This window comes from Apodemus sylvaticus, chromosome 20 (assembly GCF_947179515.1).
Source record: "Apodemus sylvaticus chromosome 20, mApoSyl1.1, whole genome shotgun sequence".
Classification (NCBI taxonomy): domain Eukaryota; kingdom Metazoa; phylum Chordata; class Mammalia; order Rodentia; family Muridae; genus Apodemus; species Apodemus sylvaticus.
The window spans coordinates 53197536-53225187 of record NC_067491.1 but is presented as its reverse complement, the minus strand read 5'-3'; the positions used below and the strand labels follow the sequence as shown (position 1 = coordinate 53225187).

General features: G+C 38.0%; 1 protein-coding gene across 1 annotated transcript; it reads left to right on the top strand.

The window, feature by feature from the left end:
* The first annotated feature begins 556 nt into the window (after positions 1-556).
* Positions 557-26101, top strand: LOC127670906 (vomeronasal type-2 receptor 116-like). Its single transcript, XM_052165492.1, has 6 exons — positions 557-771; positions 17356-17656; positions 20683-21489; positions 21932-22159; positions 22440-22563; positions 25197-26101. Exons 1-6 carry the CDS (start codon positions 557-559, stop codon positions 26099-26101), a joined length of 2580 nt encoding a protein of 859 aa, XP_052021452.1.
* Positions 26102-27652: the final 1551 nt, after the last annotated feature.

Here is a 27652-nt window from a genome sequence, read left to right as displayed (position 1 = left end):
ACACAGAATACTTTTTTGATAGCTGAAGGGTCAGTATATGAAAGTACTTTTGCTGGTAATGGATGATGAAGACATATTGTGCCATGTATTTTACATGGGCTCTGAGTGGAATAGATATGTATGATTCTTTATCCTCATTTCCTACTTTGGGTAACATGATGAAATCTACATATGAGATTTCAAATGACTTTCTGATACTAGCCTGGGACCAACTATTCCCAGAACATTTATGTCATAAACATAAATGAAATCACTACCCTTTGGCAAGAATGCATGATCTTATAAACATATTTTTCATCTTATGGTCCACATTCAATGTGAACGTCAAATGTAAACTCTTGGGCAGATTGTTCTGTATTTCTCTAAGGATAGTTGGACAGAGTCAGAAGAAAGAAATTGAGGGAGTTTGTGATGATGTTGAATTGACAGGTTTTATGGCCAATTTGAGTTGCCTCTCCAGAGGCCCATAGTAATAAAAACAGACACATGTGTACATGACTAAGTGAGTGGAGTGTGTCATGGGATTGCACATGTAACCTTCATTCAGGCTCACGGAATGGCCGACATGGAAAAGGTATACACTTTGATTATTTTCTTCCTGCTGCTGAGACTTTCTTTCATCTTGTGCAGTTTCCCCGAAGCCAGTTGCTTTTGGAGAATAAATCACAATGAAAATCTTGAGGGCAACATGAGGAAGGATTGTGGTTTCATCCTTTTCACAATATCTGGACATCTAGTGGAAGATTCCTTCAGGGTGCTCCTGGATTATCCGTAAGTGCTTCAGTTGTGTGTTCGTGTTTCTGTTACTGACATGAAGCAGGGAAGACAGGCATCATGTGGCTCTCCTGGTTTTCCCCTCACAGCACTTTATGAAACTTTGAAATTTGTCTTTTTTCCCTCCTTCAAATGGATCGGTTTATTTTGTTTTTGCTATAGTCTTTCATTTTAAAACGTTATGTAAGTGAGATGGCATTCCTGTTTTTCTTCTTTATAGATTACCCCCTTTCTTGAGAGTTGCCATTGTATGGGTGGGGTACAGTCATCTCACTTAGAAACACAGTTCAAACTACTGGAATTAGTTTCGCATTAGACGGCTGTGACAAAGTGTTCCTTCAGCTGTCTGACATAAGCGTGAAATATACATATCCTGAAAAAGAACAAATTTATATTTGTTTTCTTCCTTTGGATAGATGTGTCCTCAAATACTTCATATTCTTTCAGACAAGTTGTGTCCCAGGACATCCTGCTATCTATGTTCCCTGGCTTCTGGAGACAGAACTACAGTTACGAGAGGACTGTACACTGTGATATTTTCATGGCTTTTTTTTTTTTCCAATTTACTGTCCCTAGCCTGTAATATCACAGCCACACATTTATGGTGTTTCTGTGTCAGGTATTTGGTGAATATTCTACCTTTAAAATATTATATAATTATACAGTTAATAGATTCCTGATGAATCTAGTTCTGTTAAAACAGAAGATGTCAGGGAAAGAAGTGACAGGTCTCTTTCACGTATTTCATATCACAGATGTTACTATGGGTAGGTGCTCACACTTTAAGCAAATAAATGTTATAAGTAATGTTATCTTTGTCAGTACTGAATATTCTTACTGTATTAATTTAAAAATGTTTTCATGTTACATTTTGCACTGTGTACTTTTGGGTCCTGATGGCTGCTACAAACGTTTCTCATGCCAGGTGTGAAGGATCTACCCTTTCACTTATTTGAGTCCTATTTTCTGTGCACCAAGGAGGGTAGTTTTGTTAAAGATGCATATTGTGTAGGGAAAATAATCCATTTACTAAAGGAATTGTAGTGTAATGCCTCTGAAAGTGATTTTTTTGTGTATCTCTGAATGTACTATGGAGAAACTACAGATTTGTGATGTCTTGGTCAGCTGATAATTTACCCTTAGAGGAAATAAAGAGACAATGGGAGATTGTCGTGAGTTAGAACTGACAAGTTTCATGGCCAATTAATGTTCACCCAAATTATCCCTCATTTCAGTGATAGCAAATGATAATTAAAGTGTATATTTTTATAGTGGAAAATTTGTATTGTTTGTGGCTATATTTTTGGAAGCAAACATGTATAGTAGTTTTGATAACTCACATTTCTTCTTTCTGTATTCAATCCTTTCTGAATTCAAATTCCTTTGTGCAAGGATGTATAACACATTTACTTTAAATGTTTATTTGAATCAGTTACCTATTATAACTGGTAGGTATACTGTTTAAAAATACTGTTAATAAATACTGTTAACGTAAATCTTGTAAAAGTATTTTTTGTTCTCTTGTTGTCTCAGTGGCTTAATGGCTCTGTCTGCTCACCCAGGCCTAGTCCTGGAAGTTTCTAGACTGTACAATCTAATATGTCCTAGAATAATTTTAGCATGAGTAAGCTCACCCTTGTTTCATAATTTCTGATCTCTCGCTGGTTGGTCAACTTAGCTGTTCTGGCTCTAACTCCTCTCCCACCTGACTGAGTCAATCTGGCTCCTCTCTCTCACACAGTTTGCTCTTCTTGCCCTCAGACTAACTCTGCCTATCTGTTATCATCTTCTGTCTTCCTTCCATTCTCTGTGACATTTTGTCTTGCCTGTGCCTAGCCTTTTCTCTCTCTGCAGTCTGATTCTGTACAACTGTCTCTGTAAAACTAGTTTTTCTCTGCAGTGCTGTCTTTTTTAATTGGTTATTTTATTTGTTGACATTTCAAATGTTATCTCCTTGCACAGTTTCCCCTGTACAAATCCCTTATCCTATTCCCCCTCACCCTGCTTCTATGAGGGTGCTCCCTTCCCCATCCAGTCCTGCCTCACTGATCTAGCATCGAGCCTTTACAGAACTAAGGGCCTCTGATCCCACTGATGCCAGGTCAGGCCTTCCTCTGCTACATGTGCAGCTGCAGCCGTGGGTTCCTCCGTGTGCACTCTTTTGTTAGTAGTTTAGTCCCTGGGAGTTCTGGGGTGTCTGCTTTGTTGATATTTTTGTTCTTCCTATGGGTTGCAAGCCCCCTGCGCTCCTTCAGTCCTTCCCCTCACTCCTCCATTGGGGTTCCCATGCTCAATCCAGTGGTTGGCTGCAAGCATGGGCATCCATATTGGTCAGGCTCTGTCAGAGCCTCTCAGGAGACAGATATATCTGACTTCTGTCAGCAAATACTTCTTGGCATCAGCAAGTGTCTGGGTTGCGTGGCTGAATAGGTAACAGATCCCCAGGTGAGGCAGTCTCTGGACGGCCTTTCCTTCAGTCTTTGCTCTGATCTTTGTCCCTGTATTTCCTTTAGACAGGAGCAATTGTGGGTTAAAAAACTGGAAATGGGTAGGTGACTCTCATCTATTGCTGGGCCTTGCATAATCTCTGGATATGGTCTACAGGTTCCCCTGCCCCTTTGTTGGGTATTTCAGCTATTGTCATCCCCATTGTGTCCTGGTGTCCTCTTTCATCCCTGGCATCTGAGAGGACTTTCTCGTGCGTCCACCCGTTCCCTATCCCCCATGGCTACAAACCTCTATTCAATTTCCTGAACTTCTGAACATCTCTTCCATCTCCTTCTATACCTGATACTGTCCACCCCCATTTCTGCTTTCTCTCCTCTCTTCTCCCGAGTCCTTCCTACCCTCTACCTTCCGTGATTATTTTGTTTCTTCTTTGAAGTAGGATTGAAGCATGCATACTTTGGTCTTCCTTCTTCTTGAGCTTCTTGTATTCTGTAAGTTTTATTGTGGGTATTCCAAGGTTTTTGCCTAATATCCACTTATCAGTGAGTATATACCACATGTGTTCTTTTTGTGACTGGGTTACCTCACTCAGGATGATATTTTCTATTTCCATCCATTTGTAGGAGAATTTCATAAAGTCATTGTTTTTAACAGCCAAGTAGTACTGTACCATTCCTCTGTTGAGGGACATTTGGGTTGTATTCAGCTTCTGGCTATTGTAAATAAGGCTCCTATGAAAATATTGGGGGATGCATCCTTGCTATATATTGGAGCATGTTTTGGGTATATATGCCCAGGAGTGGTATAGCTGGGTCATTAGGTAGTAATATTTTTAATTTTTGGAAAAACTTTTAGACTGATTTTAAGAGTGTTTGTACCAGTTTGCAATTCCCCATCAGTGGAGCAATATTCCTTTTTCTCCACATCGTCATCTGTTGTCACCTGAGGTTTTGATCTTAGCCATTCTGACTGATGTGAGGTGGAATCTCTCTGGGTTGTTTTCATTTGCATTTCCCTGATGACTAAGGATGTTGAACATTTCTTTAGGTGCTTCTTGGCCATTTGGTATTCCTCAGTTGAGAATTGTTTGTTTTGCTATGTATCCAATTTTTAATAGGGTTATTTGGTCCCCTGGAGTCTAACTTCTTGAGTTCTTTGTATGTATTGGATATTAGCCCTCTATCAGATGTAGGATTGGGAAAGATCTTTTGCAATTTGTTGGTTGCCGTTTTGTCCTATTGACAGCGTCCTTTGCAATTTTATGAGGTCCCATTTGTCTATTGTTGATCTTAGAGCATAAATCATTGGTGTTCTGTTCAGAAAAATTTCCTATGTGCCCATGTGTTTGAGGCTCTTTCTCACTTTCTCTTCTATTAGATTCAGTGTACCTGCTTTTATGTGGAGGTCCACTTGGATTTTTGGTTTGAATAGGGCGATAATTATGGATCAATTTTCATTTCTCTACATGCTAACCAGCAGTTGAACCAGTACTATTTGTTGAAAATGCTGTCTTTTTCTCACTGTATGGTTTTAGCTACTTTGTCAAAGATCAAGTGACCCTAGGTGTGTGGGTTTATTTCTGGGTCTTCAATTATGTTCCACGGAGCTATCTCCCTCTCTCTGTACAAATACTGTGTAGTTTTTATCATTATTGTTCTGTAATAAAGCCTGAGGTCAGGGAAAAAGTTCTTTTAATGTTGAGAACAGTTTTTGCTATCCTGAGTTTTTTATTATACCAAATGAATTTTCAAGTAGCTCTTAGTAACTCTATGAAGAATTTAGTTGTAATTTTGATGGGGATTGCATTGAATCTGTGACTTGCTTTCAGCAAAATGGCAATTTTTGCTATATTAATCCTGCCAATTCTTGAACATGGGAGATCTTTCCACCTTCTGAGATCTTCTTTGATTTCTTTTTTTCAGAGACTTGAAGTTCTTGTCATACAGATCTTTCACTTGCTTGGTTAGAGTTACGTCAAGGTATTTTATATTGTTTTTGACTATTGTAAAGGGTTTTGTTTTCTTAATTTCATTCTCAGCTTGTTTATCCTTTGAATAGAGGAATTTGTTTGAGTTACTGATTTGTTTGAGTTAATTTTATATCCATCCACTTTGCTGAAGTTGTTTATCAGGTTTAAGAGTTCTCTGGTGGAATTTTGGGGTTACTTAAGTACACTATCATATCTTCTACAGATAGTGACATTTTGACTTCTTTTTTTTTTTTTCCAATTTGAATCACTTTGACCTCCTTTTGTTATTTAATTTCTCTGGCTAGGACTTCGAGTACTATATTGAATAGTTAAGGAGAGAGTGGGCAGCCTTGTCTAGTCCCTGAATTTAGTGGGATTACTTCATGTTTTTCTCCATTTAGTTTGATGCTGGCTAGTGGTTTGCTGTATATTGATTTTACTATGTTTAGGTATGGGCCTTGAGTTCCTGATCTTTCTAAGGCTTTTACCATTAAGGAATATTGAATTTTGTCAAATGCTTTCTCAGCATCTAATGAGATGATCATGTGGTTTTTTTCTTTAAGTTTGTTTATATAGTGGATTACACTGATGGGTTTCAGTATTGAACCATCCTTGCATTCCTGTCATTCAAGTCATTGATCATGATGGATTATTGTTTTGATGTGTTCTTGGATTCAATTTGTGAGAATTTTATTGAATATTTTCGCATCAATTTTCTTTTTCTTTTTTTTAAAATATTTTTATTTTCTATAGTCTTTGTTTACATTCCAAATGATTTCCCCTTTCCCAGATGCATCAATTTTCATAAAGGAAATTGGTCTAAGTTTACTGTCTTTGTTCTATCTTTGTGTGGTTTAGGTATAAGAGTAATTGCATCTTCATAGAATGAATTGGGTAGTGTTCCTTCTGTTTCTATTTTGTGGAATAGTTTGAAGAGAATTGATGTTAGGTCATCTTTGAAGGTCTGATAAAATTCTGCACTAAAATCATCTGGTCCTGGGCTTTTTTTTTTTTTTGGTTGGGAGGCTTTTAATGACTGCTGTTATCTCTTTAGGGGTTATGGTACTGTTCAGATGGTTTATCTGACCCTGATTTAACTTGGGATCCTGGTATCTGTCTAGAAAATTATCCATTTCATCCAGATTTTCCAGTTTTGTTGTGTAGGCTTTTGTAGTAGGATCCGATGATTTTTTGAATTTCCTACATTTATGTTGTTATGCCTCCCTTTTCCTTTCAGATTTTGTTAATTTGGATATTGTCTTTGTGCTGTCTGGTTAGTCTGGCTAAGGGTTTATCTATCTTGTTGATTTTTCTCAAAGAACCAGCTCCTGGTTTTGTTGATTCTGTGTATAGTTCTTTTTGTTTCTACTTGGTTGATTTCAGCCTGAGTTTGATTCAGCTTGGGTATATTTGCCTATTTTTGTTCTAGAGCTTTCAGGTGTGGTGTTAATCTACTAGTGTGTCCTCTCTCCCGTTTCTTTTTGGAGGCACTTAGAGCTATGAGATTTCCTCTCACTTAGTACTGCTTTCATTGTGTCTCATAGGTTTTGGTATGATGTGCCTACATTTTCATTAAATTTTAATAAGTCTTTAATTGTTTTTCTTATTTCTTCCTTGATCAAGATATCATTGGGTATAGAGATGCTCAGTTTCCATGAGTATGTGTGAAGTTATTATATAGCTTCAAGAAAACTATGCTTTATTACAAACCTCAAATATTTGATTTAACTTGCTATTGATGTGCATACATTTTTAATCATATTCGTTAATATTTTTTATTAGATATTTGCTTTCTTTACATTTCAAATAGTATCCCCTTTCCATAGTACCCCTCTGAAAATCCTCTATACCAACCCTCCTCCCTCTGCTCCTTCCTGTTAAGTTTGTGTGGCTCTCTTCTTTTTGCTTTGTTAAAAGAAGATTAATTTCTTGCTTTTTATAGTGTGTAGTTTCCCTCCTTTTGTTGGTGTTTTCCACTCATTATCCTCTGAAGGGTTGGATTTGTAGAAAGATATTATGTAAATTTGTTTTTGTCATGGAATATCTTAGTTTCTCCATCTATGGTAATTGAGTGATATGCTGGATATAGCAGCCTGGGTTGGCATTTGTGTTCCTCTAGGGTCTATATGACATCTGCCCAGGCTCTTCTGGCTTTCATAGTCTTTAGTGATAAGTCTGGTGTTATTCTGATAGGTCTACCTTTATATGTTACTTGACCTTTTTCCCTTACTGCTTTTAATATTCTCTCTTTGTTTAGTGCATTTGGTGTTTTAATTAGTATGTGACAGGAGGAATTTCTTTTCTGGTCAAGTCTATTTGGAGTTCTGTAGGCTTCTTGGATGTTCATGGGCATCTCTTTCTTTAGGATAGTGAAGTTTTCTTCTATAATTTTGTTGAAGACATTAACTATCCCTTTAAGTTGGAAATCTTCACTCTCTTCTATACCTATACTCCTTAGGTTTAGTCTTCTCATTTTGTCCTGGATTTCCTGGATGTTTTGGGTCAGGAGCTTTTTCATTTTGTATTTTCTTTGACTGTTGTGTCAATGCTTTTTATGGTATCTTCTGCATCTGAGATTCTCTCTTCTATCTCTTATATTCTGTTGTTGATGCTTGTATCTATGAGTTCTGACTTTCTTCCTCGGTTTTCTTTTTTTTTTTTTTTCTTTTTTAAAATATTTTTATTTTCTATATTCTTTGTTTACATTCCAAATGATTTCCCCTTTCCAGGATTCCCCCCTCCCCATATGTCCCATAAACCTTCTTCTCTCCATCCATTCTCCAATCACCTTCCTCCTTTTTCTCTGTCCTTATATTCCCCTCCAATGCTAGATCAATCCACATTTTCTGTATCCATTCCTCCTTTGAGGGGCATCTAGGTTCTTTCCAGCTTCTGGCTATTATAAATAAGGCTGCTATGAACATAATGGAGCATGTGTCTTTATTGCATGCCGGGGAATCCTTTGGGTATATGCCCAGGAGAGGTATAGCAGGGTCCTCTGGAAGTGTCATGTCCAGTTTTCTGAGGAACAACCAGACTGATTTCCAGAGTGGTTGTACCATTTTACAGCCCCACCAGCAGTGGAGGAGTGTTCCTCTTTTTCCACATCCTGGCCAACATCTGGTGTCTCCTGAGTTTTTGATCTTAGCCATTCTGACTGGTGTAAGGTGAAATCTCAGGGTTGTTTTGATTTGCATTTCCCTAATGACTAATGATGTTGAGCACTTCTTAAGGTGCCTCTCGGCCATCCGAATTTCTTCAGGTGAAAATTCTTTGTTTAGATCTGTACCCCATTTTTTAATAGGGTTATTTTGTTCCCTGGGGTCTAACTTCTTGAGTTCTTTGTATATATTGGATATTAGCCCTCTATCAGATGTAGGGTTGGTGAATATCCTTTCTCAGTTTGATGGTTGCCATTTTGTCTTTTTAACAGTGTCCTTTGCCTTACAGAAACTTTGTAATTTTATGAGGTCCCATTTGTCAATTCTTGATCTTAGAGCATAAGCTATTGGTGATCTGTTCAGGAACTTTTCCCCTGTGCCCATGTCCTCTAGGGTTTTCGCCAGTTTCTTTTCTATTAGTTTCAGTATGTCTGGTTTTACATGGAAGTCCTTGATCCACTTGGAGTGAAGTTTAGTACATGGAGATAAGAATGGATCAATTCGCATTCTTCTGCATGCTGACCTCCAATTGAACCAGCACCATTTGTTGAAAAGGCTATCTCTTTTCCACTGGATGTTTTTGGATCCTTTGTCAAAGATCAAGTGACCATAGGTGTGTGGGTTCATTTCTGGATCTTTAATTCTATTCCATTGGTCCACTTGTCTGTCACTGTGCCAATACCATGCAGTTTTTAACACTATTGCTCTGTAGTATTGCTTGAAGTCAGGGATACTGATTCCCCCAGAATTTCTTTTGTTGTTGAGAATAGTTTTAGCTATCCTGGGTTTTTTGTTATTCCAGATGAATTTGAGAATTGCTGTTTCTAACTCTGTGAAGAACTGAGTTGGGATTTTGATGGGGATTGCATTGAATCTGTAGATTGCTTTTGGCAAGATGGCCATTTTAACTATATTAATCCTGCTGATCCACGAGCATGGCAGATTTTTCCATTTTCTGAGGTCTTCTTCGATTTCCTTCTTCAGAGACCTGAAGTTCTTGTCATATAGATCTTTCACTTGTTTGGTTAGAGTCATACCAAGATACTTTATATTGTTAGTGGCTATTGTGAAGGGTGTCATTTCCATAACTTCTTTCTCAGCCTGCTTATCTTTTGAGTATAGGAAGGCAACTGATTTTCTTGAGTTGATTTTATAACCAGCCACTTTGCTGAAGTTGTTTATCAGCTGTAGGAGTTCTCTGGTGGAGGTTTTCGGGTCACTTAAGTAGACTATCATGTCATCTGCAAATGACTTCTTCCTTTCCAATTTGTATCCCCTTGACCTCCTTATGTTGTCTAATTGCTCTAGCTAGAACTTCAAGTACTATATTGAAAAGATATGGAGAGAGAGGACAGCCTTGTCTAGTCCCTGATTTTAGTGGGATTGCTTCAAGTTTCTCTCCGTTTAGTTTGATGTTGGCTACCGGTTTGCTGTATATTGCTTTAACGATGTTTAGGTATGGGCCTTGAATTCCTGTTCTTTCCAAGACTTTTAGCATAAAAGGATGCTGAATTTTGTCAAATGCTTTTTCTGCATCTAATGAGATGATCATATGGTTTTTTTCTTTGAGTTTGTTTATGTAGTGGATAGCATTGATGGATTTTCTTATATTGAACCATCCTTGCATCCCTGGGATGAAGCCTACTTGATCATGGTGGATGATCGTTTTGATATGTTCTTGGATTTGGTTGGCAAGAATTTTATTAAGTATTTTTGCATCAATATTCATAAGGGAAATTGGCCTGGAGTTCTCTTTCTTTGTTGGATCTTTGTGTGGTTTTGGTATCATCCTAATTGTGGCTTCATAGAATGAGTTGGGTAGAGTTCCTTCTGTTTCTATTTTGTGGAATAGTTTGAAGAGTATTGGTGTTAGGTCTTCTATGAAGGTCTGATAGAATTCTGCACTGAAGCCATCTGGTCCCGTGCTTTTTTTGGGTGGGAGACTTTCTATGTCACTTTTCATTTCTTCAGGTGTTATGGGACGGTTTAGTTGATCTATTTGATCCTGATTTAGTTTTGGTGTTGGATATCTGTCTAGGAAACTGTCCATTTCCTCCAGATTCTCCAGTTGTGTTGAGTATAGGCTTTTGTAGTAGGATCTAATGATTTTTGAATTTCCTTAGTTTCTGTTGTTATATCTCCCTTTTCATTTCTAAGTTTGTTAATCTGGATACTGTTTCTGTGCCTTTTGGTTAGTCTGGCTAAGGGTTTATCTATCTTGTTGATTTTCTCAAAGAACCAGTTCCTGGTTTTGTTGATTCTTTGTATGGTTCTCTTTGTTTCTACTTGATTGATTTTGGCCCTGAGGTTGATGATTTCCTGCCTTCTACTCCTCCTGGGTGAAATAGCTTCTTTTTGTTTCAGGGCTTTTAGGTGTGTCATTAAGCTGTTAGTGTATGCTCTCTCCATTTTCTTTTTGGAGGCACTCAGGGCTATGAGTTTTCCTCTTAGCACTGCTTTCATTGTGTCCCATAGATTTGGGTATGCTGTGTCTTCATTTTCATTAAGTTCTAAGAAGTCTTTAATTTCTTTATTTCTTCCTTGACCAAGGTATCATTGAGTAGAATATTGTTTAGTTTCCACGTGTATGTGGGTTTTCTGTTGTTTTTGTTGCTATCGAAGACCACTTTTACTCTATAGTGATCTGATAGGAGGCATGGGATTAGTTCGATCTTCTTATATTTGTTGAGGTCTGTCTTGTGACCAATTATATGGTCAATATGGAGAAGGTACCATGAGGTGCTGAGAAAAAGGTATATTCTTTTGCTTTAGGATAGAATGTTCTATATATATCTGTTAAATCTAATTGGTCCAAAGCTTCAATTAGTTTCATTGTGTCCCTGTTCAGTTTCTGTTTTCCTGATCGGTCCATTGAGGAAAGTGCAGTGTTGAGGTCACCCACAATTATTGTGTTAGGTGCAATGTGTGCTTTGAGCTTTAATAAAGCTTCTTTTATGAATGAGGGTGCCCTTGCATTTGGAGCATAGATGTTCAGGATTGAGAGTTCTTCTTGTTGTATTTTTCCTTTGACCAGCAAGAAGTGTCCCTCAGAGTCTCTTTTGATGACTTTGGGTTGAAAGTCAATTTTATCTGATATTAAAATGGCTACTCCAGCTTGTTTCCTGAGACCATTTGCTTGTAGAATTGTCTTCCAGCCTTTTACTCTAAGGTAGTGTTTGTTTTTGACCCTGAGGTGTGTTTCCTGTATGCAGCAAAATGTAGGGTCCTGTTTACGTATCTAGTCGGTTAGTCTATGTCTTTTTATTGGGGCATTGAGTACATTGATGTTAAGAGATATTAAGGAATAGTGATTGTTACTTCCTGTCATTTTTGATGTTATTTTTTAAATTTGATTGGTTAACTTCTTTTGGGTTTGATGAGAGAAGGTTACTATCTTGCTTTTTCCAGGGTGAAGTTTTCCTCCTTGTATTGGTGTTTTCCTCCTATTATCCTTTGTAGGGCTGGGTTTGTGGATAGATATTGGGTAAACTTGGTTTTGTCATGGAATATCTTAGTTTCTCTATCTTTGGTGATTGAGAGTTTTGCTGGGTATAGTAGTTTTGGCTGGCATTTGTGTTCTCTTAGAGTCTGCATGAGATCTGCCCAGGATCTTCTAGTTTTCATAGTCTCAGGTGAGAAGTTCTGGTGTGATTTTGATAGGTCTTCCTTTATTTGTTACTTGGCTTTTTTCTCTTACTGCCTTTAATATTCTTTTTTTTTTTTTAATTGGTTGGGTTTTTTTTGTTTGTTTTTTGTTTTTTTTGTTTTTTTGTTTTTTTTTTTTTTTTGTTTTGGATTTTTGGTTTTTTAGAGACAGGGTTTCTCTGTGTAGCCCTGGCTGACCTGGAACTCACTCTGTAGACCAGGTTGTCCTCGAACTCAGAAATCCACCTGCCTCTGCCTCCCAAGTGCTGGGATTACAGGCGTGCGCCACCACCGCCCAGCTTTTTTTTTTTTTTTTAATTGGTTCGGTTTTTTTTTTTTTTTTGCCTTTAATATTCTTTCTTTGTTTAGTACATTTGATGTTTTGATTATTATGCGATGGGAGGTATTTCTGTTCTGGTCCAGTCTGTTTGGAGTTCTGTAGGCTTCTTGTATATTCATGGGCATCTCTTTCTTTAGGTCAGGGAAGTTTTCTTTCATAATTTTATTGAAGATATTTGCTGGCCCTTTAAGTTGTAAATCTTCACTCTCATCTATGCCTATAATCCTTAGGTTTGGTCTTCTCATTGTGTCCTGGATTTCCTGGATATTTTGGGTTACAAGCTTTTTGCATTTTGCATTTTCTTTAACTGTTGAGTCCATGGTTTCTATGGTATCTTCAGCATCTGAGATTCTTTCTTCTACCTCTTGTATTCTGTTGTTGATATTTGCATCTCTGTCCCCTGATTTCTTCCCAAGGTTTTCTATCTCCAAAGTTGTCTCCCTTTGAGTTTTCTTAGCTGTTTCTACTTCTGATTTTAGATCCTGGATGGTTTTGTTTAGCTCCTTCACTTGCTTGTTTGTGCTTTCCTGTAATTCTTTAAGAGATTTTTGTGTTTCCTCTTTCATGACCTCAGCCTGTTGACCAAAGTTTTCCTGTATTTCTTGAAGTGATTTTTGTGTTTCCTCCTTATTGGCTTTTGTATTCTCCTGAATTTCTTTCAATGATTTTTGTGTTTTTCTTGTAAGGGCTTCTAACTTTTGATCCATTTTCTCCTGAATTTCTTTAAGTATGTCCTTCATGTGTTCCTCTACCAGCATCATGACCAGTGATTTTAAATCCAAATCTTGTTTTACTGGTGTGATGGGGTATCCAGGACATGCTGTTAAAGGAGAATTGGGTTCAGATGCTGCCATATTGCCTTGATTTCTGTTAGTGACGTTCCTGCGGTTTGCCTTTTGCCATTTAGTTCTCACGGGTGTTAGTTGGTCTTATCAATGCTGGACTCACCAGTGCAAGCTACCTCTTCCCAGGTGGCCTCTGGTGCACAGCTGACCTCCTGCACTGCCTGGAGACAGGGTGCTGTGGCCCAGGCTGTTCAGATCCCAAAGCAGACACCTGAAGGCTCCTGCAGGGGCCTGCTGGACTCGCCAGAGCATACTGACTCCTCCCACCTGGCCTCCCGATGCCCCTCTTGCCTCTTGCAGGACCTGGAGATGTGGAGATGCAGCCCAGGCTGTTCTGGATCCGAAGCGGAGATCTGAAGGCTTCCGCCAGAGGCCTCAGGACTGGAACCTAAGCTCTTTCCTCGGTTTTCTATGTCCAGAGTTGTTTCCCTTTGTGATTTCCTTATTATTTCTACCTCTATTTTTATATCCTGGATGGTTTTGTTCAATTCCTTCACCTGTTGTGTTTTGCTTTCCTGTAATTCTTTTTGTTGTTGTTGTTGATTTTTTGGGGGGTTTGTTTGTTTGTTTGTTTGTGGGGTTTTTTGGTTTTTTTTTTCGAGATAGGGTTTTTCTGTGTAGCCCTGGATGTCCAGGAACTCACTCTGTAGACCAGGCTGGCTTCGAACTCATTTGCTTTTTGCTATATGGTTATCTCTGGTGTTAATTGGTCCTGTTGTTTCTGGCTGGTGCTTGTCCCTTCTGTGTGCCTGCAAGCCTGTCTCAGCATGCCTGAGTGACCAGCTCTCCCCTGGCACAGAGTGCTGTGGCACTGTCCAACTCCTGGATGCAGGTGGGGTCTTGATTCACCCTGTCCTAGTTGTTCTGGCACTCTGATGTTCCCTGTGTTCCTGGCTGTACCTGCTTGCTCAATCGCAGGAAAGAAGATGGTGGCTTTACCTCTAAACATGAGAGTCAAATCCCTCTCTGTAGGGCACTTCTCCCCTGGGAGGATTGAAGCACAGTCAGCTGTGGCACTGCCCAGCTCCTGGGTGCAGGTGGGACCCTGGTGGAACTGGTCCCAACTGTTCTGGCACTCAGGTGTTCCCTTTGTTCCTGGCTGTACCCACCCGGTCAATCGCAGGAGCGGAAGATGGCAGCCTCACCTCTTGAGGTCTGTTTTGTGACTGAGTATATGGTCAGTTTTGGAGAAGGTACCATGAAGTGCTGAGAAGAAGGTATATTCTTTAGTTTTAGGATAAAATGTTCTGTAGTTATCTGTTAAATCCATTTGGTTCATAACTTCTGTTAGTTTTACCCTGTCTCTGTTTAATTTCTGTTTCCATGATCTGTCCATTGATGAGAGTGGTGTGTTGAAGTGTCCAACTATTATTGTGTGGGATGATGCAATGTCTGCTTTGAGCTTTAGTAAGGTTTCTTTTATGAATGTGGTTGCCCTTGCATTTAGAGCAAAGATGTTCTGAATTGAGAGTTCTTCTTGGTATATTTTTTCTTTGACAAGTATGAAGTGTCCTTCTTTATCTTTTATGATTACTTTTGGCTGAAAGTTGATTTTATTTGGTCATTGAATGGCTACTCCAGCTTGTTTCTTGGTATTATTTGTTTGGAAAATTGTTTTCCAGCCTTTTCGTCTAAGGTCACTGAGATACGCAGCAAAATGTTTGCAGCAAAATGTTGGGTCCTGTTTATGTATCCAGTCATTTAGTCTATGTCTTTTTATTGGGGATTTGAGTCCCTTGATGTTAAGAAATATTAAGGAAAAGTGATTGTTGCTTCCTGTTATTTTTGTTATTTGAGGCGGAATCGGGTTTGTGTGACTATCTTCTTTTGGGCTTGTTGGAAGAAGATTCCTTTCTTGCTTTTTCTAGGGTGTAGTTTTCCTCCTGTGTTGAAGTTTTCCATCTTATTATCCTTTGTAGTGCTGGATTTGTGGGTAGACATTGTGTAAATTTGGTTTTGTCATGGAACATCTTGGATTCTCCATCCATGTTAATTGAGAGTTTTGCTGTGTGTAGTGTCCTGGGCTTGCATTTGTGTTCTCTTCTCTGTGTGACATTTGACCAGGATCTCTTGCCCGTTATAGACTCTGGTGTGAAATGTGGTGTAATTCTGATAGGTCTGCCTTTATATGTTTCTTGACCTTTGCCCCTTACTGCTTTTAATATTCTTTCTTTGTTTTGTGCATTTGGTGTTTTGACTATTTTGTGACAGGGGGAATTTCTGTTCCCGTCCAGTCTGTTTGGAGTTCTGTAGGCTTCTTTGTAGGCTTTCTATCCTGGGCATCTCTTTCTTCAGATTATGTTTTATAATTTTGTTGAAGATATTTACTGGCCCTTTAAGTAGAAATTTTTTGCTCTCTTTTGTACCTATTATCCTTAGGTTGGTCTTCTCATTGTGTCCTGGATTTCCTGGATGCTTTGTGTTAGAGGAGATTTTTGCATTTTGCATTTTGCATTTTCTTTGACTGTTTGGTCAATGTTTTTTTGTGGCATCTTCTGCCCCTGAGATTCTTCTATGTCTTGTATTCTGTTGGTAATGCTTGCTTCTGTGACGATCTCTCTTCTAGGTTTTCTACCTTCAGGGTAGCTGTTCTTTGTGATTTCTTTATTGTTTCTATTTCCATTTTTAGATACTGGGTGACTTTGTTCAATTCCTTCACCTGTTTGGTTCTGTTTTCTTGTGGTTCTTTAAGGGATTTTTATGTTTCCTCTTTAAGGGTTTCTACCTGTTTACCTGTGTTCTCCTTTAGGGTAGTTATTTATGTCCTCCTTAAAGCCCTCCATCATCCTTATGAGATGTGATTTTAAACATGAATCTTTATTTTCCTGTGTCATGGTGTATTCTGGATTTGCTGTTGTGGGAGAACTGGGTTCTGATGACATCAAGTAGCCTTGGTGTCTATTGTTAAGGTTCTTGTGCTTTCCTCTTGCTTCCTGGTTATCTCTGGTGTTAGTTCGTCTTACTGTTTCTGACTGGAGCGTGTCCCTCCTGTGGGTTTATGGGCCTGTGATCTTATGTGTGTCAGTATTACTAGGGAGATCTTTTTGGGTGGGATTTGGGTGTGGAGGGCTATGGGACAGCTTTAGTTCCCTGGTGCAGGTGGAGATGGGAAGGATCCTGTCCCCAGCTGCTGCATTCTTCCTGTGACCCTGGGTAGTCCTGTCCAGTCAGGCTTTGACAGTTATTGGAGCTAAAGTGGTGGTCTCTCCTCTGGGCTTAGGAGTCAGAGCAATCCTCCTCATGAATCTTTTAAGAAGTAAACTTAAGATAGTACATTTGGCCTGAAAATATACATACTGCCAACAGAGAGAAACTGTTATCACCCAAAGAAATTATACAATGTGCTCACTTTTATGGAAAATTATATTGCTCAGTAAGCTTTATTTCACCAGGAGCAAACGTCATTCTCATGATCTTGATCACAAACCAGTAGACAGAATATTGAACTTAAGCTCAGGAATGAAATTAATGGAGTAGAAATTAAGAAAAAGAACAGCAATTCAGAAATAAGGAGAACATTCTTTGTAAAACAAATAGGCTTGGTTAACAATTAGTATTAAGGGAAATAAAAAGAGAAAAATCAAATCAATAATATGAAAGAAAGAAAGGGAGAGGAACAGAGAGTACTAGAAAGAGCATTTAAAACAAATACAAGTGAAATTCAGAAAACCACACAAACATTTGAAAAATCTTTATGACAGATTAGAGATTCTGAAATGTATCATAAATCTGATGCATATGACTTACAATTATTGAACTCAGATTAGGTCATTGACTCCAATAGTTACATAACACGCACTGATATGCAGGTAGAAAGAAGAAATATCTTTGGTTTTTGATATCTCTTGAGAAATTTTCTTTGTGGGATGAAGACATGAGACGAATCATTGTATGTTAAGAGTGTGCTCCCGATTCATGAATGGCAGAAGATCATCTCACATTCTAGTGTGAATAGGAGAGGGAAAGATTATTATGGACTTTCACAATGTCAAAAATCATAGGTGGTTCTCTTTTATGAGCAATAGCTACTGTACATTAACTTTCCCTTAAAGGGGGTTGTACCAGCATGGGAATTTAGGGGATAAATATCAGTACACAACATTCATTGCATTTGATTTGAGGATTACTATGTTTGGAGCCATGTCAGTAATGATTACTGTATTTTGTTTTCAGCTTGCCAGTGAAAACCTACCAATATGTTCTGGTAGTGCTTTTTGCCATAGAAGAGATCAACAAGAACCCTTATCTTTTACCCAACTCTACCTTGGGATTTACCTTTCTTGGTGACCAGTGTGATATTACATCAACACATCTTAATAATGTAAACATATTCCCAAAATCTGATGAGATTTTCCCCAATTACATCTGTGAATATACTTACTGTGATGTAGCACTTACAGGACCAACCTGGACAGTTTCTGCCAGAGTGGGGGCACTCCTGCAGCTCTTCAAAATTTCACAGGTAATATTAAGTGCTATGAGTAGAGTTGAAAATCTCTCTCTCTCTCTCTCTCTCTCTCTCTCTCTCTCTCTCTGTTCCTTCCTTCAGTCCTTCCTTGTAGATATTTTGTTTGTTTGTTTGAATTCCAAACACTGCTCCCCCTCCCAGTCTCTCTTTCACAGTCTCTTCCCCTTCCCCCTCTCCTCATCTGAGAGGTTAGGAACCACCTGGGTATCTCCCCACTCTGGTACACCAAGTCTCTGTCAGACCAGGTACTTGCTTTCTCACTGAGGGCAGACAGCATCCATGAAGTCTGAGCTGTATGTTTGCTACAACTCTTCTGGAGGGCCACTTCCCAGCTTGTGGATTTTCTTTGGTTGGTGGCTCAGATTCTGAGAGCTGCCAGGAGTCCATGTTTGTTGATTCCCTTCATCTTCATGTTAAATTCCCATCTATTACTGGGCCTTCAGTCTTTCACACAATGCTTCCGTGGGTGTCCCTGATCTCTGTCTGTGGATATGTGGCCTGTTTCTAGCCACTGATGGGTATAGACACACAGAGTAAAGTTATGCTAGGCTCCTGCCTACAATCACGACAGAGTATCATCAATAATGTTAGGGATCGGTGTTTGCCCATGGGATGGATTTTGAGTTGGCTGCTTATTGGCTGGTCTTTCCTTTAACCTCTGCTCCATCCCTACATTTCTTTTAAACAGAACAGATTTTGGGTCAAAAGTTTGGGGGAGGTGAGTTGGTGTCCCTATCTTTTCAGTGAGGGGTTCTGCATGGCTAAAAGAGTTGGCCTCTACAGGTTCCGTAACCTCTGTTAGGCATCTCCGCTAAGGTCTGCCACATTGACTTCTAGGACTCTCCCCTATCCCAGGGTTCTGTATTTCCTAGAGATTCCCCCACCCTCAAGCAGTTGCAGGTTTCCATTCCACTGTGTCTTTCTCCTGTCTCTTCCTGCACCTGATACATTTGCTTGAGAAACTTTTTTCCAACCCTTTACTCTGAGATAGAGCCTATTTTTGTTGTTGAGCTGTGTGTTTCTTCTGTGCAGCAGAATGATGCATATGTTTGCATATCCAGTCTGTTGGCCTGTGCTCTTTTATTGTGGAATTGAGTTCGTTGATATTGAGAGATGTTAATGATTAATCATTGCTAGTTCCTGTTATTTTTGTTGTTGTCGGATGTGGTATTAAGTATCTGTGATTCTATTCTTTTGGGATTGTTATTAGGTGATTAATTTCTTGTGTTTTCTTGGGTGTAGTTACCCTCCTTGTGTTGGAGTTTTTCTTCTAGTATCAACTGTAGGGCTAGATTAGTTAGAAAGATACTGTTTAAATTTGTTTTCTTGGACTATCTTGGTTTTCTGTACCTATATTTGTTGGGCATCATAGCGTGGGGTGGAATTTATATTCTCTTAGGGTCAGCATGTTATCTGTCCAGATCTTCTGACTTTCAGAATCTCTGTTGAGAAGACTGGTGTAATTCTGACAGGTCTGCTTTTATATGTTTTTTGACCCTTTCTCTTACAGCTTTTTATATACATTTTTGTTCTGTTTATTTAGTCTTTTGATTATTTTGTGGCAGGAGGATTTTCTTTTCTAGCCCAATCTATTTGGTGTTGTTTAGGCTTCCCATATGTGTATAGATATCTCTTTCTTTAGGTAAGCAAAGTTTTCATTTTTGGTTTGTTTTAAAGATGTTTTCTTGCCCTTTGACCTGGAAATCTTCATCCCCTTCTATTCTTATTATTCTTAGGTTTTGTTTTTCATTCTGTGCCAAATTTTCTTCATGTTTTGGGGAGAAACACCTACACTTGGCATTTTATTTGAACAATACACCAATTTTTTTCTATATTGTTCTCTATGTGTGATGTTTTCTCTTCCGTCTCTTATATTCTGTTGGTAATGCTTTTGTCTGTACATCTTGCTCTCTTTCCTAGGTTTTCAATCTTCAGGGTTGCCTTCATTTGTGTTTTCTTTATTGCTTCTATTTTGAGTTTTAAGTTTGGACTATTTACTTCACCTGTTCACATTTCTTGTATTTCTTTCAGACATTATTATTATTATTATTATTAGCTTGTGCATTTTTATTGTATTTTCCTGTAGTTTTTAAAGGAAATTATTTATATCCTCTTTAAAGGCCTCTATCATCTTCATGAGATGTTTTTCAAGACTACTGTCTTGCTCTTTAGGAGTGTTGTGATATCTAGGACTTGTTGTAGTAGGAGAGCTGGGTTCTGATGGTGCCATATTGCGTTGGCTTCTGTTGATTATGTCCTTGACTTGCCTTTCACCATGTAGTTGTTTCTGGTGTTGGTAGGCATGAGTGTCCTGTATTGAAGCAGGCCTCCTGCCCACCAGGTGGAGCTGTATGTTTTGGGTTTGAGTAAGCCTCCTGGGAGCCAGGAAGAGCTGTGGCTTGGGAATAGTTTGTTGGTTTGTAAATGCTGTGTGTGTCAGGTTAGAGGTGGACTCTTGGGAGGTAGACAGAGCTGTGGCGTGCTGCTCCCTGACCATTGCTGCTGCAGGTGCAGACTGGAATGAAGATGAACGTCTGACTGGCTGTGTTCCTGCAGGTAAAGGTATTGGGTCTCATTTGTGTGTGTCATAGAGCCTACCTCTAGGACGCAGGCACAGCATGGGTTGCAGTGTTGTGCACTGCTGTTTGCCCTGCTGGTGCATGCACAAGCCAGTGGCAGATGGAGCACAGGACATGCAGATTGTGGGTATTTGAGGAATCCTGAGGTAGTTAGTGTCTGTGATGATTTACATAACCATAATTTGTTACAAAGAAAAGAAAGGAAAATCCATTTCATGTAACATGATTGCCTTAATTTTGATTAAAAATTAGGTCTTTCAGAAATAAGGATTTTTAGAGTACTGAGAAATACCAGTAGTTTTCCAATTTACAGGAAGGAAAATATTATTTCAATGTGCTGAACAAACAGTCCTTCCTCCTATTTCCAAATGACACTTTTTAATTTCAGATCTTAGAGTTTACTTCTTGCCAGTCTATTTTCTCATGTTGCTTCTGGTATTCTGATTTATTTAGGTTACATATGGACCATTTCATGGTAGTCTTAGTGACCACAATATGTTTCCTCATCTATATCAGATTGCTCCAAAGGACACAAGTCTAGATCTTGCCATGGTATCCTTGATGATTCATTTCAGCTGGAAGTGGGTAGGGCTGGTCATCTTAGATGATGATGATGGTGTTCAGTTTCTCTCAGATATGAAAGAAAAAATGAAGAGAAATGAAGTCTGTTTAGCTTTTGTGAATGTGATCCCAGTAAACATGGAGTTATATATAGAAAGGGCTGAGACTTACTATTATCAAATAATGACATCTTCAGCAAATGTTGTCATCATTTTTGGTAACGTGGACTCTACTCTAGAAGTGAGCTTTAGAAGATGGGAAACTTTAGGCATACGGAGACTATGGATCACCACCTCACAATGGGATGTCATCTCAAGATCAAGAGACTTCACCATTGACTCTTCGCATGGGACTTTGTCTTTGTCACACCATTATCAAGGGATTCCTACTTTTAAACATTTTATTCAGCAAACAAACTTTTCTGCTCATCCAGAAGATGTTTCTCAGGAGAGATTGGGATGGATTTATTTTAACTGTTCTGTATCTGTATCTGACTGTAAAACACTGAATCATTGCTCTTCTAATTCCACATTGGAATGGTTACCAATGCACAGTTCTGACATGGCCATGAATGATGAGCGTTATAACATATATAATGCTGTGTATGCTGTAGCCCATGCCTTTCACAACAGGAATCTCCAACGAGTAGATATTCAAGTCATGAAAAGTTGGAAAGGGCTAATACCTAGCTGCATGCAGGTAAATATGACTCTAGGTGGTGGCAGGTTGACATTTAAAATGACCATAGTCCACATCAATTAGGACTTAAATTGGATAACATCAAAGTTCCAAACTGGGGTATGGATGTGTCTGACTGTAATCCCAGTATTGGAAAGGAAAAAAAAAAACCTGTCGTGTGTGTATATATATATATATATATATATATATATATATATATATATATATATATATATATATATCTCAATGGTTAATGAGCAAATCCAACAAAACAGTTTATGTTTAGTGAGAGACACAATACAAATAAATGAAACATGAACATACATAATATGTAAACAAGTTTGTTAGTTACTTGTATTAAAGTTGCATTTTGAATGAGAGATTAAAAAGAAAAATGTCATGCACAGAACATTTTTGCCTTAATGTGAGATTATATTTAACTATAAGTTTATTCCTTTTTTAGGTAAATGCCTTTCTGAAGAATGTAAGATTTATTAATCCTGTCGGAGACCCAGTGATTATTAATCAAGAAGGAAATGTAGATGCAATGTATGATATTCTCAACGTTTTAAATTTTCCACAAGGTCATGTACTAAAGGTGAAAGTTGGACAGTTTTCTCCTTATTTTGCACGTGATCAACAACTGTTCTTATCTGAAGACATGATAGAGTGGTCCACAGGAAGTAGACAGGTGGGTTGTATCAAATTTTAATTTTAATAAAACTCTTAAGTGGTGCTTTTTTTTTGCCTTAAGTATTCCCATTTTCATTTTTGAGAAGGATTATGTATTTTCATGAATTAATATGCATATATATGCTATTATGTAGTAGAATCCATTTTATATATTGGTAACATTCCATTTTATTTAAAGTGTACTATAAGTAAGTTCATTTATATGTCAATATTTTGAAAGATATTAGATATTAGAGGAGAAAATTTTCTGTTATTAACACATATCTAATTTTTCTCAGTTTTTCACTTCTGTGTGCAGTATGCCTTGCCAAGCTGGTTTCAAGAAATCCCATCAGGAAGGAAAAGCAGACTGCTGTTTTGATTGTTCCCGATGTCCTGATAATGAGATTTCCAACTCTACAGGTCATTGCATGCCTTAGGAGAGAATTCTTCAGACTGATAATTTTGTTCTACATGTATATGGAAAACCCTGAAAGGGAACTATAACTTCCCGCAGTTACTTTGAACAGGTTACTGGGTTACCTGGAAGGAAAGCTGGGGATAGAACAGGGTGACAAGAGAAACATAAAGTCAAGACAAGATTTCCTGCTCAAGGCTCAAGTTTAATGGGGGTCTCCAAATATATAACTGGGGATGGGGGGAAACCCTTCCTCTGAAGGCTGGAAACTCTTGCAGAACAAGTTTGCTTGCTCCTCAGGTGACTAACGTCAGGTGGCTAGTGTCAGGTGGCTAGTGCCTTTCAGGAAACTGCAGGTCCTTGGAGAACAATGGGCTTAGTCTTGGTCTGAGTGGTAGAGCAGGTTTCTGGCTAGCACAGGAATTCCTGCTCAAAGGCTGGGAGAGGAACTTCCCCTTGGTCAATGTCAAGTTCCTGCCAGGTGGCATAGCATCCCAATATAGCTCTCTACAGGGAACTTTAGAGATAAAATCTCCTTTTATTTTAATCAGTTTATATGATAAGTAGTATTGCCCCTGGATAAAACTACTATTCTTTCAGTCACATTTCTTGACTGTTACTAGACACATGAAAATGTGTATGTTCTCAGATAAATAGGCTTGAGAACTAAATATTATGGCAAGTACTACTTTTCTTAGAAATTTCACATGTTATTACTTGATATTGTTTCCATCAACATATAGATCACACTGAAAATACAAATCTTTCCTAGCCCTCTCACACTAGTTCTCAGATAGATTACTTAAATTGACCAGGTGCTCTAAGTTTTTAAGTTTAGTTTAAGAAATATGCATACTTTTGGAGGTCAACTATCAGGCCAAGAATAAAATCAATGGATATGCTGTATTTTATGCTGTCATCTTGTTCAGAGGTCAATGATGAAGGTAACACATGGAAATAATATTTGTGATTAAGCCATAAAACTGAAGTGAATGTAGGCAAATCAGTTATGAGATGACATAAACAGATACAATTATATCCTTACAAGGCAGGGGCCAGATTATACACTAATATTATTGATTATATATTAGGTAAGTGATGTAAATTTTAACAGTACCATTATAAAATTAACTATTAGAAAATAATATTATGTCCAGAACTATATTAAAAATTAATGTTTTTTGAAGTCAAAGAAGTTGAATGCAGATGTAGAGGTATCGTGTGGAAAAAGATGGTCATATTAATAAGGTTTAGTGAAGTGGTTTATGTATAATATCAGAATAAATAGCTAAGGATAATATAGTATATGAAATATATCTTAAAATTGCTATGAAGGTGATACTATCTTAAAAATATACAACTAATCTTAACTGCTTATTAATTAGCTCACTGTTGGCTAAATATCGTTATTGGATAGAACTTTTTCTAATTTATATTTTCTTTTACTATTGTATATGAATTCTACAATGGAATTCCTTTTTTTTCTTTTCTGAGACAGGGTTTTTCTCTGTGTAGCCCTGGCTGTCCTGGAACTCACTCTGTAGACCAGGCTGGCCTCGAACTCAGAAATCCGCCTGCCTCTGCCTCCCAAGTGCTGGGATTACAGGCATGTGCCACCAGCGCCCGGCGGAATTCCTGTTTTTTAAGATGTGAAATTATGATATACGTGAACAAAATTTTAATGCTTATGCCCATTATTTTAGTCAGTATTATTGAGAAACATGAGAGAAGGCTAAATGAAAAAATACATTTCTCAGTGGAAAGCTTTAATATTGAAAATATATCATTCTTTAATTTTATGTTATATTTATGAATTGCAATAAAAGTATCTGTATATATTACAGTGTAACATGTAACTTCTAGGTGGGAAAAATTGTCCCCATTTAGCTGTCATTTCTATTTGATAGAATTTAGAAAATTATTTCTTTTATGCGGTTTTTCATGGATGGTCTTGTTTTGTTTGTATTTTAGTACAGAGTAACGTTCATAGGTGTAGAACTTAAAGATATATGCAAGTACTATAGCTCCCCAAAACGAATATGTGTAAACAGAAACCCAAATGTTGGAATTTTGAAGCAGGACTTTGTAAGACAATAATTCACAAGACCTCAACCTTGATCAGTAGAATCATTGTCCCTAATGAATAAAATTTAGGGGGACAGATTCCAATGACCCTGTGACCATATGAAAATAGACCTATAGCTTATTAATTCAAACAGTTTATCTATCATAAATCAAAGTTTCTCTGAAATCCTAACTGGTACTTATCCATAAATACTATGTATAAAACTTAGACAATTACAAATGACCAAGTTTAAGGTATGTTCTTATATACTACGTCCTTGCTTAGACACAATATAATTTTTCTTACTTTCAAGATAATAAAACATCTCATAAATATTCAAGGTAAATTAAAATTTGTTATTTATACCACAGTAGGAAACATGTTCCTTTACCACATATATGAAATATACTATAAAATATAAAATGCTGCTTTAGAACTGTACATATAAATAGTTATTTATAACACCAAAGAAAGCAAATTGTGCTAAGGTTCTCCAAAAATCTTTGGCTGAGGTTTTCTATATATAAGAGACAATGTAGGATTATGCTGGTGAATTTTTGCTTTTGCCAATAGACACAGAAGAATGTGTGAAGTGTCCAGATGATTGGTATGCCAACAGAGAGCAAACCAACTGTCTGCCAAAAGATGTGGCATTTCTGGCCTATGAAGATCCTTTGGGGATGGCTCTTGTCTGCCTGGCCCTGTGCTTCTCTGCAGTCACAGCTCTTGTCTTTGGGGTCTTTGTGAAGAACAGGGAAACTCCCATTGTGAAGGCTAATAACCGTACTCTCAGCTACATTCTGCTAACATCCCTGATGTTTTGCTTTCTCTGTTCCTTGCTCTTCATTGGAAATCCCAATACCACAACATGTATCCTACAACAGACTACATTTGGGATTCTGTTCACTGTGTCAGTGTCCACAGTCTTGGCTAAAACTATTACTGTGGTTCTGGCCTTCAGGATCACTGTTCCAGGCAGAAGGATGAGGGGATTGCTGGTATCAAGGATACCTACATACATCATTCCCATCTGTACACTTGTTCAAATAATTCTCTGTGGAATATGGCTGTGGACATCACCTCCATTTGTTGACACTGATGCCCACTCTGAACATGGCTACATTACTGTCACATGCAGCAAAGGCTCAGTCACAGCATTCTATTGTGTTCTTGGATACTTAGGATCTCTGGCTCTCATGAGTTTCACAGTGGCTTTCTTGGCCAGGAATCTGCCTGACACATTCAATGAAGCCAAGTTCCTGACATTCAGCATGCTGGTGTTCTGCAGTGTCTGGATCACCTTCCTTCCTGTCTACCACAGCTCCAAGGGGAAAGTTATGGTAGCAGTTGAAGTGTTTTCTATTCTGGCCTCCAGTGTGGGTCTGCTTGGGTGCATCTTTATCCCAAAATGCTATATTATTTTGTTAAGACCAGACATGAACTCAGTTCAAAAGTTCAGAGATAAAACATATGCTTGAATCAATTAAAATGTCTTAAATTTTAAATCACTTGTGGAGTTATTATATACTTGAAGATATCTATGTGTACTGGCTGGTTTTGTGTGTCAACTTGACAGAGGCTGGAGTTATCACAGCCTGAAAAGGAGTTTCAGTTGGGGAAGTGCCTCCATGAGATCCAACTGTGGGGCATTTTCTCAATTAGTGATCAAGGGGGAGTGTCCCTTGTGGGTGGTTCCACCTCTGGGCTGGTATTCTTGGGTTCTATAAGAGAGCAGGCTGAGCAAGCCAGGGGAAGCAAGCCAGTAAGGAACATCTCTCCATGGCCTCTGCATCAGCTCCTGCTTCCTAACCTGCTTGAGTCCCAGTCCTGACTTCCTTTTGTGATGAACAGCAACGCAGAAGTGTAAGCTGAATAAACCCTTTCCTCCCCAACTTGCTTCTTGGTCATGATGGTTATGCAGGAATAGAAACCCTGACTAAGACTCTATGTTTTATTACAAACCTCAAATATTTGATTAAACTTGTTTAATGTAAATAAAGAATATATTGAAGTAAAAATAATAAAAATTTTTTGTATGTTTTATTTGTGGTTCTTGATCCCCTTAGATTTGATCTTTGTACAAGGAAAGAAAAATTGATCAATTTCCATTCTTTTAGACTGCCACTTGGTATTCAGTGGCTACTACAGTTTATTTCTTGGGATCATTTGCTTGGAAATTTTTTCCAGGTTTTTAATTTGAGGTAGGGTCTGTCCTTGTCACTGAGGTATGTTTTCTGTATGTACCAACATGGCGGGTCTTCTTTATGTATCTAGTCTGTTAGTCTATGTCTTTTTATTGGGGAATTGAGTCCAATGATGTTGAGACTTATTAAGGACCAATCACTGTTGTTTCCTGTTATTTTTGTTTTTAGAGGTGTAATTACGTTTTTGTGGTTCCCTTCTTTTTGGTTTACCATGAGTAGATTACTTTTTTTGTTTGTTTGTTGGGTATAGTTTCATTCCTTATGTTGGAGTTTTCCTTGTATTATCTTCTGTAGGGTGGAGTTTGTGGAAAGATATTGTTAAATTTGGTTTTGTCATGGAACATGTTGGCTTCTCCATCTATGGTAATGAGAATTTTGTTGGGCATAGTAGCCTGGGCTGTTCTTTTTGTTCTTTTATGATCTGTATGACATCTGCCCAAGATCTGGTTTTTAGTGCCTCTGTCCTGAAATCTTGTATATTTTTGATAGGTTTGCCTGTATATGCTATTTGTCCTTTTCCTCTTACTTCTTTAAATATTCTTTCATTTTTTTCTGCATTCATTGTTTTGATGATTATGTAATAGGTGTAATTTCTTTCCTGGTTCAATTTCTTTGTTCTATTGGATCCTTAATATTTATGGAAATCTCTTTCTTTAGGTGAGGAAAATTTTCCTCTACAATTTTGTTGTAGATGTCTACTAGCACTTTAAGTTGAGAATCTTCACTCTCTCCTATACCTGTTATTCTTAGGTTTGGTCTTTTCATTGTGTCCTGTATTTCTTGAATATTTTGAGTTAAATGTAGTTTGCTTTTTTATTTTCTTTG